The 15666-nt window shown below is 41.5% G+C and overlaps 2 protein-coding genes and 1 non-coding gene across 9 annotated transcripts; 1 reads left to right on the plus strand and 2 right to left on the minus strand.

Annotated features, from left to right (window-relative positions):
- Positions 1 to 717: 717 nt before the first annotated feature.
- LOC133901865 (uncharacterized) lies at positions 718 to 6746 on the minus strand. Of its 2 annotated transcripts, XM_062343402.1 has the most exons (5): positions 6451 to 6746; positions 4597 to 5135; positions 3072 to 3983; positions 1595 to 1671; positions 1369 to 1508 (listed from the first exon to the last, which is right to left on the minus strand). In XM_062343402.1, exons 1-4 carry the CDS (start codon positions 6625 to 6627, stop codon positions 1629 to 1631), a joined length of 1671 nt encoding a protein of 556 aa, XP_062199386.1. In that variant the 5' UTR covers positions 6628 to 6746; the 3' UTR covers positions 1369 to 1508; positions 1595 to 1628. The 2 variants fall into 2 exon arrangements, with proteins under 2 accessions (XP_062199385.1, XP_062199386.1); XM_062343401.1 differs by lacking the exon at positions 1595 to 1671 and having other exon boundaries at positions 718 to 1508; positions 6451 to 6745.
- Positions 6747 to 7989: 1243 nt separating this feature from the next.
- On the plus strand, positions 7990 to 8061 carry TRNAT-UGU (transfer RNA threonine (anticodon UGU)). The gene has a single exon. It is a non-coding gene; the product is annotated as a tRNA-Thr (tRNA).
- A 252-nt stretch (positions 8062 to 8313) lies between these two features.
- Positions 8314 to 14939, minus strand: LOC133901337 (uncharacterized). 6 transcript variants are annotated; one of them, XM_062342667.1, is made up of 8 exons: positions 14762 to 14936; positions 13835 to 13977; positions 13652 to 13706; positions 13403 to 13518; positions 11450 to 12760; positions 9111 to 9151; positions 8839 to 9031; positions 8314 to 8625 (listed from the first exon to the last, which is right to left on the minus strand). In XM_062342667.1, exons 2-8 carry the CDS (start codon positions 13967 to 13969, stop codon positions 8623 to 8625), a joined length of 1854 nt encoding a protein of 617 aa, XP_062198651.1. In that variant the 5' UTR covers positions 13970 to 13977; positions 14762 to 14936; the 3' UTR covers positions 8314 to 8622. The 6 variants fall into 6 exon arrangements, 4 of the variants coding, with proteins under 4 accessions (XP_062198651.1, XP_062198652.1, XP_062198653.1 ...); XM_062342668.1 differs by having other exon boundaries at positions 11450 to 12757; positions 14762 to 14935; XR_009906711.1 differs by lacking the exon at positions 8314 to 8625 and adding an exon at positions 9582 to 9683 and having other exon boundaries at positions 8928 to 9026; positions 14762 to 14938.
- Positions 14940 to 15666: the final 727 nt, after the last annotated feature.

Here is a 15666-nt window from a genome sequence, read left to right on the forward strand (position 1 = left end):
GTGGTTGCCTTTTGGATTTGCAAATTCTTGCCGGTGAGGTGAAGTATAATCGAATGTTGGAATCTGTAAAGTTTACGAGCTAACTGCAACCGTGAACAATAATTTCTGAAGATATTAATGTCCAACATTAGTTTTAATAAATTTTTGTTTTATTAATATTTTAAGGTTTGTTCGGAGCATATATGATTTTCGTAGATAACAGTATGCCTCCCACAGTAATCGAGAAAAATTCCCGCGTTCTAAACGGGCTTTAGTTTGATGTACCTAATAAGACAATGATAGGCAAATATTTGTGCATTGATGGGTGTTTCAGCATGGCCGTAGAGAGCCCGTGACAAGAAATCGTATGGAATATGCCACCGTCACTACCTGACAGTACGACATATTCGCTGAGCTCAGACCACCACCAGACGGCCAGGTTTGTTGCACTTGTTCCCTCCAAAGACGGCACTAGCGCCCAGTAACTTTTCGCCTTTGGAAGCTTCGTTGAGCTTTTGGTGCTCAGGCCTGCGAGCTGTGACCCGAGAGAGCTGAAACATACACCAGTGACGATCAACGTCACGCGCGCACAAAATCGAGTGCATGTTGAACGTGGGTGCTTTGTACTACCATCCCAACACACTGCTTTTGTCAGCAGCAGCTGTGTAGGGGCAATCCAAACAGCGTTTGGATACATTTCTACCAGTATCATGTACATGATGGATCAATCACCTGACCTCAAGTAAAACCACAGCATAAATGATATATATCAGTTGCGGAATTGGCATAAACTCGAACGAGGATGGTACTTAAACTCATGTTTCGAACCCAAAATTGAAATGTAACGTCTCCTCAATTTAGTGGATCAGCTATACATGTCAAAACTTGCGGTGGCAGGGATTTCAATTTTGATTTACAATTTTTTTCGTTCACCGGAGAAAAGACCAAAATTCACAAAATTTCATCAAAATTTCAATCATTTTTCGTCCTCTACTCGGTGGGTCTCACGTGTCAGTGAAAGAAAATTTCGAAATAAGATATTTCATTCCCCACCGAAATTAGCAGATTTTCAAAATTTCGGCAAAATTTTAATCCCTGGCAAGTGGCAATACCATGAGAAATAAAAGACACTAGCTTCTGATGATTATTTGAAAGTCGGGCCGGCGACAAAATGATTAGCAGCAACTTTTCTTAATCATCATCAGTCACAGGCAAGCAACCAGCTGCAATCGTGATTCGTGAGTCCATGCAGCTTGGTGCGTCCAGCTGATCAGTCGCCATTGTTTTCGTCATTCGCATCGTGATGATTATCACCATAGTCTACCCATGGGAGCAGTGATTCAAGGAAGACCAGAGCAGGATTGCGCCCAGCAACTTCACGAGGGGCACGCAGTCTCTCAGGCCCAGCTTCTGGTTCAGGAGGTGGCATCTCATGCGCCATTCCTGGACCAACCATAAATGGCCGTAGTTCTTCTGGGGGAAGCGACGGTGTTGTGTCAGAGAAATCTGAAACAAGCAGATGAGAGTACCTGCAAAAGAGGGCACAACTTTCTCAAAAACATCATCCATGTAACTCGAAAGATAATCTGGGATAACTTCTGTAAACATATATCACCCCGTTAAGATCCATTCAAAAAACTATCACCTCGTTAATACACAATGAAAGAAGTACCGCTGAAACCATCTCCCCATCTACATAAATAGGAGCAATAATTTGCTTTAGAGTCATGTTTATTATGGCAACAAGGGAGGAGCATTGGATACAGGGTAAGATATGGCAAATCGCCCTCTAATCCCGGGCTTCTCCCGTAGACAAGAGGCTCTGATCGATGCCAAGGGCAAATCGCCCTCTAATCGTCAAGCTTCTCCCGCCGAGAAGAGGCTAACCATCTGCGCAAAAGCCCTTCGCTGAATTCTTCTTGCTTGCTTCCAATGGTACGTGGTTGCCCCTTTATATAGAGTGGGGAAATTACAATTCAAATCCTAACTTACTAATTTATCTCTAGTTGAATTGGAAACTAATCAAATTCTATCTCCTAATCAAATCCAACTTATCTCCTATCTATAACAACTACATAACTTGCCTAAACTAATTTAACTCTTTCTATAACATTACACCGCTCGCCGAAGACAGCTCGTTCTCGAGCTGTGATGGTGGCCATGGCTGTCGTCCTTGGTGAAGACCTCATGTTGATGAGTGGCAACGGGGTGCAACAGGAGAGCGGCGACAGCATGGTGCAGCAGGTTGACAGCAATGACATGGTGCAGTAGGAGGGCGGTAGCGGTGTGGCGCAGGAGGGCGGCAACAGTGTGGTGCAGCAACAATTTTTATATTTTTGCAAAATTGGTAGAGGGCGGGCGGCGTAGGGACAAGGCGGCGGCTGCAGCTTGGCAGCGCAACAACGGTGGTGGCGTAGGATCGGTGGCTCTAATACCAAATATTATGGCAACGAGAGAGAAGCATTGGATACAAGGGTAAGATAGGGTAGATCGCCCTCTAATCCCAGGCCTCTCCCGTTGACTTGAGGCTCTAATCGATACCAAGGGCAGATCGCCCTCTAATCGTCGGGCATCCCTCTAATTGCTGAATTCTTCTTGCTTGCTTCTAATGGTGTGTAGTTGCCCCTTTACATAGAGAGGGGAAATTACAATTCAAATCCTAACTTAACTAATTTATCTCTAGTTAAATTAGAAACTAATCAAACTCTATCTCCTAATCAAATCCAACTTATCTCCTACCCATAACAACTAGATAACTTACCTAAACTAATTTGATTCTTTCCATAACATGTATCATCCACAGCTAAACACCCCAACACTACTGATAAATTGAGATACTTTAGCTACGCTAGAACCTAACCCTATATTTTTTCATATAACCTTTCAGACTGAGGCCTATACTTTCATATAACCTTTCAAACTGAGGCAAAATCAACAACTCATATTGCTATAAAAAGAATCATAAAGCAATGCCAAGTCATAAATAGTATTTACTCTGTCCAAACTAAGAGAACGAAGGACGTAATCACATAACTAAAGAAGAATCATCAAGAAAACTCAGACTGCCGTGCAAAGAATTAGGAGCAACTTACTCATTCTTCTCTGAAGAGAATGCCACTTTTCTAACACATGCCCAGTCCTGAGCTTCTCTGTTATCCTGCTTCAGTGACTCAATCACCAAAAGTGCACCCTCTTTCAGTAAGTTCTGCAGTTCTGGGAACCTCCACATGATATGATGGCGTTCAACATATATGTCAATCATATGCTCGAGTGAAGGGCTTCCTGGTTTTGCTGATCCAAAGAACACATTTCTGAGTATTTGAGTCCATGACGAGTCTTTCAGAGGAGCCTTGTCAACTACCTTGCGAATCACCAAAGGATGAAGCATCAGAGCTTGCTTCATCAGATCAACAGATGTTGACTTGTCAGCATGATCAGAACCCTCCTCATATGCTGCATCACGCTCAAGGTAAAACCGTGCAATAGCAAGAGAAAACGAGAAATTTGGGAATAACCACAGAGAGCTATCGCACTGGTACTGTTCTGCAAATTGTTCCAACCATTTGTACTGTTGTGATCTTAGAGCAAAGTAATCAATGCAAAACAAAGCACCCTTTGGATCGTCAGAATCTAGTGATAACAGAAACTTGCAGACCTCTAAAGCAGACCGGTGGCAGCCACGCCTATCCAAATTTTTCATGTGACTAAAGAGTGCTGTGAAAAAGGGCTTATTTGTGCCATGGCTGTATTTCAACTGGTAGCTACCCTGCAGTGGGCTAAATAAAGGATGCCAAGCACACTCTAATGCAAATAGACACTTCTCAACTGTATCTGCTGATGATTGATGTTCTCCAGAATATTTGAAAAGTTCAGCAAATGTCAACAATGATTCTGGATGATATGGATATTTTCCTAACATAGCCGCAATAGCATTGAGATCATTGGCTGATTTGGCAGCTTCAAATAATTCCTGCACATGGCTGACAGAAGAATCATATACGTACCTGCAAACAATGAAGAGCTTGGTTATCGAAAAAGTTAATTCCTGTAGAATTAGAAAGTTAAGACTCTTGCAGATTCACACAGAACTACTTCTGAATCTCATTCTGCCTTAAAATCTTCTTTATAAAAAAAAAACACACAAAACCCAAAGAACCAGAACTGTGGCAACAGGTCAATAAGCATGATATATGTAATACAAATAACGATTACAACTGTAAGCTGCAACCAACCAAATTAGTGGTGCATAAATGAAGTGTTACCCAGACAATCGCAAAACATGCGCATCATATTTAAGGCACTCAATCCAGCCCAAGTAAGAAGTTTAAGTGCTCATGCATGACAGTTTATGTTGTGTATAAAAAAACCTCCTGTTACCAAGATGTTAGTGCATAGAGAATAAGGGGTGGTGGGAGGACTGAGCATAGCATGGTGTATAACTGCACACCCTCTGAACAATCATTTACTCACACTTAAAACTTGACTATCAACACCATGTATGAATCAAAGAATAGTTTGTCCCCCAAGCATCTGACCCAACTAGAGCCGTGATATAATATATGCAAAGATGGAGGCGTATATCTATTACACTGTGGAATACATAAGCTATGACCTCACCTGAAATAATTCAAACCACTCTTCGTCTCAAGAAGATCCATTGACATCGACTTGTCCCATGGTGGCCAGTAGCTAGGTGGAGATACAAGAAGAGTCCTTCTTGGATTATGGGCAACACGCCTAACACCACGTACTTGCCTCGAACTGCTAGGTACATTCCGTTGATTTTCAAATGAATCCACTACTTTTGATCCAAAAATGCGTCTCATCTCATTTTCACCCTTTAGATGTTTGGGATCAATTGCAAGAATTGAGGACGCCCCATAAGTGGTATCATTTCTTTCAATTTCCTTTCCAGCTGTTCTATCAGTTTGATGAACTCGTTGTTGCATGGGCTTCTTTTCAATAGATAGAGCTTCCAGAATTGAATCCAGTGACTGCTCGTCCTTCAACTTAGTTGGTGATGGTTCTGCCTTGCCTTTTTTCTTCTTTTTCTTTGATTTCTTGTTTGTATCAGGAACAATGTTCGTAGGCTTCTTTTTCACAGAATGTTTCTGTTCTGTATAACTATCAGGTTGACTTCTTTCCGCTTCATCTTCCTGCAGCAGAGCTAGCACATAAGATTAACATCAAGTCATCAATGGCAATTAATACCAGGATATATTCATCCGTGAAAAACATGCTACCATAAAATATACCGCCAGCAATACAATGTGGCGCAATGAGGCTACAGAATGAAAGCTGGGTCTTTAAAGATTTCACAACCATTTTGATTTTTGTTTCTTTCACCTTAGGATCATTGTGACATGCACCATGAACTGCAAAATATAAACGTGAATAAATGTCCTAACGACTTGAATAAATCAAACCAAGCCAAAACCTAATACTATTAAGTATGAAGTGGACATATTTGGTTTCATGGAAAACATCTATTTTAGATGTATATTCAGCCAGTTCCTTGCTTTGTGGCAAAGCGCAATGCAGAACCAATTCTTAAGAGACAAAATAAACCTCAGATTCCATAATACAACCTGCTCTATGTTAACAGGTGGACAAGTAGCAGCTCACTGAGACCAAAGTGCAACAATAATTGACAGCAGGTGATTATAAATATTAGCACTGTGCACCATTAATCGTTTCCTGATTCATTTAAGGACTAATCATTTATTACATTAGTATCATCGGTCTTGCCCATTCATTGCTGCCGCTGAAGTTATGCTATTCTAAATTTGCCACTTATGTGGTCCAATGTTTCTTTCCACGTGAAGTTGTAAAAGACATTGTCACCCCAGTTTTTGTTCTTAATCCAGCTTATGATGCTTGGCAGGTATCATTATTCATATTCATCAGACTACATACATGTTCTATTTTTGTGTTATAAATATCAACATCAACATATGCTTAACACTTTCTTTTTTCAGGTACATCTTTTGGCTCCAGAAGCATCTGACCCTCAACATTCATGGCTAAACTGCAGGCTGGATATTATCAAGTGCAGTTCTAACAAACTTGAAATTCTCCAAGGTTGACTCACCTTGCACATTATTGTTTTCTGGTTTCCGAATCTATAATCTTGTTTTGATATGTCCAATTTAAATTTTTGCAGGTTTTAGGAAAGAACTGCGTGACGCTATAAGCAGAAAGGGGACGGGGTATTTATATCAACTCGTGCTTTGTTCATTGTCGGTCACCGAAGTTGTATCTGTCCAGGAAACAATCACATGCTCAGAACCATAACTTACAATCAACATCAGGAAATTCCCATATAATATCGTCTCTATTTACGCTTAACAACAATTCACCGTACGACAAAACCGGACACTAAAAAGAATTATAAGAGCGCAGCACGATTTCCTGTGAAAGCAATCAAGTCGTAGGAATACAGAACCCGGTGATCAGCTGTAAGGCGCGGACCTTGTCTAATTCTTCGTCGTCGTCGCCGTCGTCGTCGAGGAGATCGAAGAGATTCCGCGCGGCGGCGCGGGGAGGAGAGGCCTCCTCCTCCTCCGGCTGTTCATCGACGACGAGGTTGGGGTCCTGAGGGGCGGCCTCCCGCTCCTGGAGGACTCGCCTCAGCAACCTGGCGGACATCCCGACGGCGAGCTGGAGCGAGGGCTAGGGTTTGCGTTTGGGCGGCGAGGAGAGAGAATTTTGAGATGGTTTTGAGATGGAGATTGGAGAGAGTAGTGCCTTGTCCTGAACCCCGAGAGGGGCTTAATTCTATTTATTGGAGGGGCGAGGGGGGGCTTTTGAAAATTTAAGAGCTTTTTAACGAATTGGCACTTGAAAAAAAAAGTCATGTCTGGTTCAGTTTCTGCTACTTTTTTACTCTTAAAAATAGAAAGCTAAACTAAATAATCTATTTTTTTAAAAAATAGCTTTTAAGAAGTAAAAGCTTAGGCATGAAAATTGTACGAAAATGATTGAAAATGCCTAAAACACTCCTAGTTTCATATTTTCTTTTGGAAACGAAATCGATAATGATAATGTCTAAAACAAATACAGTAATATGAGAAAATCGATAACAGTGTTGTCAGGACGAAAACACATCGGTTTCAATCAGGAATCAATAATTCAAACTCAAAAAGACCGAATTGCTAGCTCTGACTCATAATACCTTATTTTTGCACTACTAAAAGAATACCTAGCAAGTAATTCAATCGTAACTTCTTCTAGTGCATCTTGTGGGCTAAGTGATAGGTATATGGTAAGTGCTTCTAGGATTCTAACTTCAGCCTACAACGAGCGATTGGGCGAATAGACAACAGCTAGGAGGGTGGAAGCCTGGGAAGCTTGTTGCCTGTTGGGCTATGAGTCGTGCCCGAGTTGAGATGGATCACGAGAATTAGAAAACGGGAATTCTATGCAGTAATTCCCATCCAAAAATAGAAGAACTCAAAAACAATTGTAAAAGATCTAAATCGTTTCCGCTACCGTTTCCATATGATTTTCTCGTTTTCATTTTTGTTGAAAACATCTTTGGAATATTGAGAATTACCGTTTTTGTTATCATCACTATAAAAACTGATAAAGGTTGTCATTATTGCTAGAAGGTAGAACCTGATTTAGAGGAGTTTTTTAGCTTCTAAGTGATAATGTTATGAGATGTATTACATATATTATACATTTTATCCGCATCAAAAACTAATTTAAAAGTAACTTTTCTATAAGCAATTTTTTAACAACAGTTGTTAAAAACAGCTTTTGAAAGCTGTCTCAGCCTAACCAAATAGGTCTGAAAGAAGCTCGCAAATTTGTACGGATAGCAAAGACTATGTTTTTCCAAGGGTTTCAAATCCTACTTGCATTGTCTCGACCCACCCTTTCCGTTGTTTACAAAATTCTTGGTTCCTTTTATTCTTCCCTCGAAGAAGTAAGATAATTAAGGCTATGACATCATTATCAAAGAGAAGTGGTCCAAATGATAATCCATGTCATCTCTGCTACGCAGCAACCCCTATAGCTCAGTGGGTCAGCATCAGTCTTGTAAACTGAAGGCCCGTAGTTCGATCCTGCGTGGGGGCATCATGGTTTTACCCTCTTACGACATTGCATATTGGTACAAAGTAGGATTTTAGGGTGATAGAAAGAGCTAAGAGAAATAGATTGTTGTTTTGCAAAGTAAGCTTCTCATAAACTCTCGTACCATTATACGAGTTAGACAATATGTTAAATCGTGCATGAGGCAATTTATAAGACAGGCACCAATGTGCTTTCCCTCACAGCAAGCACATACGACATCATCCAGGGGAAGTTGCAGTCCAACAGCGGTGACAATGTCGAAGGTACATCATTCTTGTGAAATTATGCATCGTTTGTATACTGGTGTATGAAATTCGACATTACATCAACTATAACAGGTGTTGTAGAACAGAACAAGGGGAAAAAAAAGTCTGGCATCACCGCAGCACTAAGCTCTGGAAACCAAGCTACTCAGTTGCTAGGAAGAAAGAATTAACTAGTACAGACAAGTTTGGAATCTAGCTTAACAACTGTATTCTATCTCTTCACCACTCTCCCGGAATCTGACTAAGCCGGTAGTTAAGCTACGGGCACAATGGATCTCATCCGCCACATTTATAGTGATCACTGCATGTCAAAAATAAAAATATGTTAGTGTAAACGCCAGAACATGTGACAAGTTTACAAAGAATGAAGAATTATGTAGCATACACAAGCCAAAATATAACTGCCTGGTCCACTGCAAATTGATGTGCTTTATCTGTCCGCATGTTTTCAATGGGAATGGCTACTATCGATTTATAGCATAGGTGATTCTAATAAATGACAATGTACACAAACCTTTGGAACAAGCCTTGCTGACCGTCTTCGTAATGTAGAAGGCTTGGTCTGTCTAGCAGAAGCACTTCTTAAGCTAAGTAGTATATTTCTGGGAGGTTCGCGGTATGCTGGCGGAGTCTCATTCTCTAACTCTTCAAGCTCGTCAACATCACACACACTCTTTTTGTCAGCAGAATCATGACTTTGAGCTGACCTACAAAAAAAAGGAGCTCTGTAAGTATGTAACTATTTGCCAAAAACATAAGTATGAACAGTGTTTATAGAGAACATACTCTGCACCGTACTTTGAAGTCAGGGAATTAATAGCATTGTCCTGCAGGAGGATAAAAATTAGTCAGTAATTTGCTCTGGGAACACCAAGGTCTATACATCATTATATGCTAGCGAACACAATCAGCCAAAACACAATAAAGTATGGCACAACAAAGCATTCCAATAATAAAGCACCTCCCGTCATGCACACAGAGCATCATAACATCATATACAAAACAGGGAGTCACATAAATGGAATGCCATTTTATTACAAATAAAGATTGCTTTTTCAAACAAAGAAAGTCAATACAAGACAATGTAATAAAATGAAAATCAGCACCAGAGTTGATAAAATTTACTTTCTTAATTTGTTCCTGGCTTTCTGAATCGAAGCTATAATGTGCTGTAAGTTTTTTCAGTCAGAGTACATGAAGGCATTGGTAACCAATACCAAAAATGCCAGCTAAGGAGGTCAGTGGAATATCAATTACCAAATAAGCAGGTTTGCAGTTGCAGAGCTAAAAGTGGGACATGTAGACTTTGCCATGGACCAAAATAATACATTTACCAGCTTTCCTTCTCTTCCACTTTTACTACAAAGCGCAAACCAGTAAAATAAGTCAGCCATGCATTTACTGTTTCCGTGAGAGTCGACACTAAAACTATTTGAAAGTGACCCTCGCATCGATGACTACAGATAGTAGGCACAAACATCTTATGATTAGTTGATAATAGGTAAGTAAGCATGAAGTGACCCATTTGTTTCTTAAAAGTATAGGGAAGAGTGATGCAGGGAAAAATGTAACGCATCTGTCACTTAGGCAATTTAGCTAAACCAGAGGAACTGACACTTCAAAGGAGTGCTTGCATGGCCCATATAGGCATCCTGGCAAGTGAGAAAAATGTTAAAACATTACTGCTTAAAAGAAGAGGTCATGAAAGGCCAATGTCATATAAGGCTATCATCGATCTTGGTGCTCCATTATTTTACAACTTTCAAGTCCATCAATTCAATTATAAAAGAAAAAACTCGACTAACCTAAGAGGAATTAGGTGATATTATATTAAGAAGAAATAGGTACCCAAATTTGAGTCGAAGAGGACTGGAACCTGGGTGGTAGGGGTGTACACCCACACCTCCCACCAACTGAGCCAGGCTCAGTTCCTCATCAATTCAATTATCGAGTTCATAATTTATTTAGAACTGTTCATCCAAAACTTTTATGGATTTGATTCGATCAGTCTTATACCACCTGTACGCAAGAGAAGTTCAGAGTTGTGTATCATGCAAGACTAAAGTACCAGTCGATTAATCACCCATTTTTCCAAGCTCCGAAAACACCAGATGGAAGCTTGCCTAGGGTTTCATATTGTTTATCATTTTCCGCTCTTCCATACTACTTTCTGATTGCATGCGGCACCTTCCAGTTACATTAGTTGGTAGCAGAATGGATCTCGGAAGTCCATGGTCAGAAAGCACAAGATCTATCGACCCACTGCACTTTTTAGAAGCCCATTAGCCTTGATAATGATATATAGAGTTGGTCCACATGGGCCAATATAGGCCTAGAGTATTTACTTAACAATTCTGCGGAACTTAGAAACAAGTTCCCGTGTGGTGGTCCTGAACACTACCAATGCGTATAGGGCATTAATGCACCAGTTGATCTTGGAGATGGAGGCACTTAGGATGACAGCAACATTCCCTGGTAGCAAGTCTACAAATTCCATGTTAGTTATTCACACCTGTCAAGATGTTACAAAACTGTTGAACCAAGATTGCTGTTGCAATATGCTTTAGCAAGTCATGATCTATAGAAGTGGAATTTTGTCAAATTTTCCATTAGATGGGTGGGATGCAAAAGCGCCACCTCTTCCACCAACATGACCACTTGGATGCCAGTAGAAACGATTCAAGGAACAAGGGCTATAGGATGAAATGAAAAGGCAGCATGGTAAATTACATCCAAGACGAAGATTGTGTGATCACTGAAAACACAGAAAGCAAGCTCATGCAATACATGCATAGTTGAAACTGCTAAGTAGAATAGAAGGCCTAGAAGCCAGAAACACATACATTATACAATAGCAGTTTCCAATGCATCATCTGCTGCAGCATCTAAAAGGCTATTCAAATATTGATCTTATCCAGAGCAAGAGACTGATTGTACCATCATGACACAAAGCAGAAGACATAAGATCGTAACATACTCCCAAAAGACCATGAACAAGTTAAAACATGGCTAGTTAAGAAACTCGTAACATAACATTTTAGCACCTCCAATACAAACTCGTATTTCCTTAGGCGGTATTAAGGCGTATCAAATTATTTAACTAATATCAAGTACAATGAAATTACCGAAGCAGCAGATGATGATGTTGGGTTTGTGAGGTCAAAACTCCCAGCAATACAATGATCTGCAGAACTAGCATGTGACTGGACATCTGTAACTGGCCGTTTTTTGACTGTCTGACTGACTAGTTGACGAGAAATTGACAAACTGTCACCACAACCTATATCTTCTTCGATTGCCACTGCCTCCATTGGTTCATTTTCCATTAGGATTTCATGAATGTCACCACTGTGAGCAAACTGAACTCCTGCACAAACGTCTGCAGTTTGTTTTCCCACAGATTTTGGACAGGAGTCCTCATTGCAGTCACTTCTAACCACATCCCCCGACGAAAAGGCAGACAAATTGCCTGTATCAGCAACTGAAACATTTTGAGAGTAACCAATCTTGCCAGAAACTTTGGTTTTACCGGGACTCATCGTGTCTTTATTGCCAGTTGGTTCTACAGAAGCATCAACCAGGGGTGCGGCGATTCTTTCAGACCGCACAAAGAAATCAGCAGATTCTGGAGGAAGCACTTTGTTATCCAAAGCACCAGCCATCATATCAGATGTCATATTGTTCTGAACATCCGCTGTTAAACATGAAGAAGATACCACTGGAGCTCCCTCCTGATACCCAGAAAGTTCAACTACAGTACCAGGCAATGTAGATGCGGATGACACTGAGTTCACAGTAGTTGTATCAGCTGGATAGGGCTCTGAACGAGAGTTCTCACCAATGTCTGAACCAAGTGATGAGTTAGTGGAAGGAGCGATACTCTCAGATCCCTTGCTTTGTATGTCCACAATGATATTCCCAGATGGCGAGGCAGTACTATGATCATCCTTACTTACCAAGCTGCTAATAAAGCTGGAGAAATTCCCAGGTTCAGAAGGAGGGGGAATGCACACTTCTGCCTTGAAGTTCTTGGCCCAAGTTGCCGGAGTGGAGTTCAGATCAACAACAAGGTTGATGCCCTCATCTGACATTACAAAGAATTGAACAGGAGTAGCATTTGCTGACATCTTATCAGATGGCCTACAACCCTTATCTATGGTATCTTCCGTATGGCTGAAAGGAGTCGAGACCAGACCATTATCAATCACATTATGCTTTTGAACAATAGGGGTTGAAATTTGATCAATTATGTTAGCAGGTGGATGATGATGTTCGCCAGCAAGTTCTGGATTTGTTGACTTAGTTGCAATACCGACAGCACGTTGAGACTGCAAATTATGAGCATTTCCCGGTTCAAAAGATGAATGACCATGACGGTCTGGTCTTCCATAGTTGATAGAAACTGGAGAAATACTCGTACTGGTGTCAATCCTCTGCTTCAGGATACAGAAATTAAATTACAATGAAATCCATTTACACAGTACACATAAAAACGTGCAAAGCATTTCATAGATGCCTAGTGCAACACTGTCATACATTTCAAATGAAAATAACCAACAAAACTACTACTGTGGCAAACTAGAAAACACAAATGTAATCATATATCAACAATCAAGCGGCAGAAAATAGGGTTCAAATAGAATAACAGAATCTTATTGGACAAACCAATAGCATTCACTACTACAGTTGCACTGTCAACGTGATATAGTACTTGAATTCAGATCCAAGAACAAATAAACAATTCTGGAACAAAACTTTCTCCAGATATCAACTTTACCTCTTTTCACAAACACAAGGACGAATACAGAAGAACTGCCACTCTCATATTTAGCATGATTAGTTAGAAACAATATCTATCAGTACATCAAATCAGTTTCAAAGAAAAATCTTTATCTGTATGAAGTTATTGGAACTGCAAGCTGCGTTAGCAGGAAGCATGAAAACCAATCCTAAATAAAATTGTAAGCATGGGCCAGTTTGTATAAAATGATATGAATTCACATGGATGACCCCATTAGTTATAAAAACTGCTATATTTTCATGGATAGCAAGGAAAAAAGATGATCGCGGTTCCTTACCATTTTATATGATTCATCAACTGGTGTCTGAGATGTTTTTTGATGTTTTGTATTCACAGGTGGTTTATCATCATCTCTGCCAATGTTTGGGCCTCTTTTGTGCTTAACCTGGTTGCCTACAGTTATTCAGGCTGTCAACTATTCATACAACACCATCTTCCTGAGCATTAGTGCCCAGCAAAACAAACCATTGAGTAAAAATTAGCAATCTGCCAACTGTATTTAGCATAAAAAAGTTTATGTACATACATGTGGATGTTTCTTTGATAATTGCTAATGGGGCAGGCGAGGTAGCAGGAGAAGCCTGTGTAGAACAAAAGAGTTATTTCCTTTCGGATTCTAAATTTAAATGAATGATAAAACTAGCTCATATCTTTGTGCCAAACTCTGAAGTAGATGTAATAAAAGTTCAAACACCACATATATGCTTACCTCAAGCAGCAAGGCGAGCGAGCTTGCTAACCGAGCGTGAATCTTGTTTGCGGGAAGGTTGTGCCTTTTGCACAAACATTGGAGCTCATGGTAACTAAGACCGAGGAGATGTTTTTTGCTCTCCTCGTACCCCATCAGATTGGCTATAGAAATACAAAAATACATTACAGCATTAGTCCACTTCATCATCATCCATCCACAGTGCAAGAAAACTTATCATATAAGGAAAGAAAACTTGTTACTATTTACACCGGAACTAAATTCACACAACAGCCATCAGGTAGCGACCACCAGTTGCGCATGCAATACTATCAGAAACAATAGAGGGCTAGGGCCTCTTAAAGCTTATCCAAACACAAAAATCACTTACAAACCAAAGTTCAGCATACAACTTGCTTCAACAACGCTACCTTCCCGAATTTGCTCATCAAACTAACCAGTAACCACCCTGGGATAGAATTGAAGACAAGTGGGCAACGCCTACGAAACACACCACGTCACATTCCCAAGGCAGGTAACTCGTCGTAATTATAAGATCCCCATCCCTCGCCTCGTGTCCAGTCGCAAACAAGCATCTGTCACCATCACCGCGCCCACGAGCGAATAGAGGAGGAATTACGAATTCCCCACGAGATCCGAACAAACCGAGGCAAACCAGATCTAAGCAAGCGAAGGCGACACGCGAATCGCCCGTAGTGGCCAGGACCAAGCAAACAGCCAAACGGGACCAACCAAACCAGAGCAGAGACGCGCGCGGGCTCGCTAGCCTCGGCGCCCATCGAAAGGAGCGGTGAAGGGCGGGGACCGCGGACGCCAAGCGCCGAGCGAGCGAGAGAGCGGCGGGGTCAGCGCGGCGTCACCGTCAAATCGGAACGAGAGAACACGCGAGAAAGCGGGGGAGGCCGGGGCACGCGCGGGGATACTCACCGCGGAGGCGGACGCGGCTGACGAACGGCGCCGGCGAGCGGCGCCGGGGAAGGGAGGTCCTGGGCTGGGGCTTGGGTTTGGATTCGGACGGTGGAGGGGGAGGATGGAGGCGGTCAGGGTCAGACGGGTGTGAGGATCGGGACAGCGTGGCGCCGTCAAATATCTTACCCCGCGTTCCCACGGACCGACCAACCCCAGATCGAGCAGGTTTTCCGTTGGGCGCGGGAGCGTGGTGGGGCTGAGCCGGTGGGTCTGGGATCGTAGGGTAGGGTGGGCCAGAGTTTGGGCTCTGGACTCGAACGAGCGAGCCCGTGGGTCGTGTCATCGTGCATGGTGCCACGGAGCGTGTCGCTGTCCAGTGCTCTGGACTCCAGTCTCCAGTGTCCCCGGGGTTCGAATTTGGATTCTATTTTTTTTCTAGAAACCATAGTACAAAACACAGGCACTATAATGTTTACTGAGAAACAAAGATATCAAATTTAGAGATTAACGAAATTATCATAGACGTTTTGCTATTAATATGTGTCACCTATTACTTTAAAAAAAATTCATCTTATTAAGGTACAACCTGAATTTGATCTCTGGTTGTTAGGAATACAACTAACTAAGCTAAGGTTTAGTTCTCGGGGTTCGAATTTGAATTCGATGGTGATTTCTCTACTGGCTAGGGAATTTGGGATGTGCTCGATAAACAGTCACGTTGGCTGTGGGCCTTTCCAAGGGCAAATCAAACTTATTATCGCCAATTTGGCACAACACTTCAGCTCACGGGCACTAACGTATCGATTGCTGGCTATCGGACAAAACTTCACATTTGTTGTACGATACGACTTTGTATTTGGGATGATATGCTTGGTTGGATTAAACAGAGAAGAGGGGCAACGACTTTTCCTGATCTACGTATG

This window comes from Phragmites australis, chromosome 20 (assembly GCF_958298935.1).
Source record: "Phragmites australis chromosome 20, lpPhrAust1.1, whole genome shotgun sequence".
In the NCBI taxonomy this organism is placed as follows: domain Eukaryota; kingdom Viridiplantae; phylum Streptophyta; class Magnoliopsida; order Poales; family Poaceae; genus Phragmites; species Phragmites australis.

Bases quoted from the DNA above. Each gene is read 5' to 3' on its own strand.
- LOC133901865 (XM_062343401.1), bottom strand. From the start codon at position 6,627: ATGTCCGCCAGGTTGCTGAGGCGAGTCCTCCAGGAGCGGGAGGCCGCC. The intron at 5,136-6,450 runs GTCCGCGCCTTA...GCTCTGCTGCAG, and splicing joins ACGACGAAGAATTAGACAAG to GAAGATGAAGCGGAAAGAAG. The intron at 1,509-3,071 runs GTAAGTTGCTCC...CCTCTTTTGCAG, and splicing joins TTCTCTTCAGAGAAGAATGA to GTACTCTCATCTGCTTGTTT.
- LOC133901337 (XM_062342667.1), bottom strand. From the start codon at position 13,969: ATGGGGTACGAGGAGAGCAAAAAACATCTCCTCGGTCTTAGTTACCAT. The intron at 13,707-13,834 runs GTAAGCATATAT...TGTTCTACACAG, and splicing joins CGCTCGCCTTGCTGCTTGAG to GCTTCTCCTGCTACCTCGCC. The intron at 12,761-13,402 runs GTAAGGAACCGC...TGTATCCTGAAG, and splicing joins TTGATGAATCATATAAAATG to CAGAGGATTGACACCAGTAC.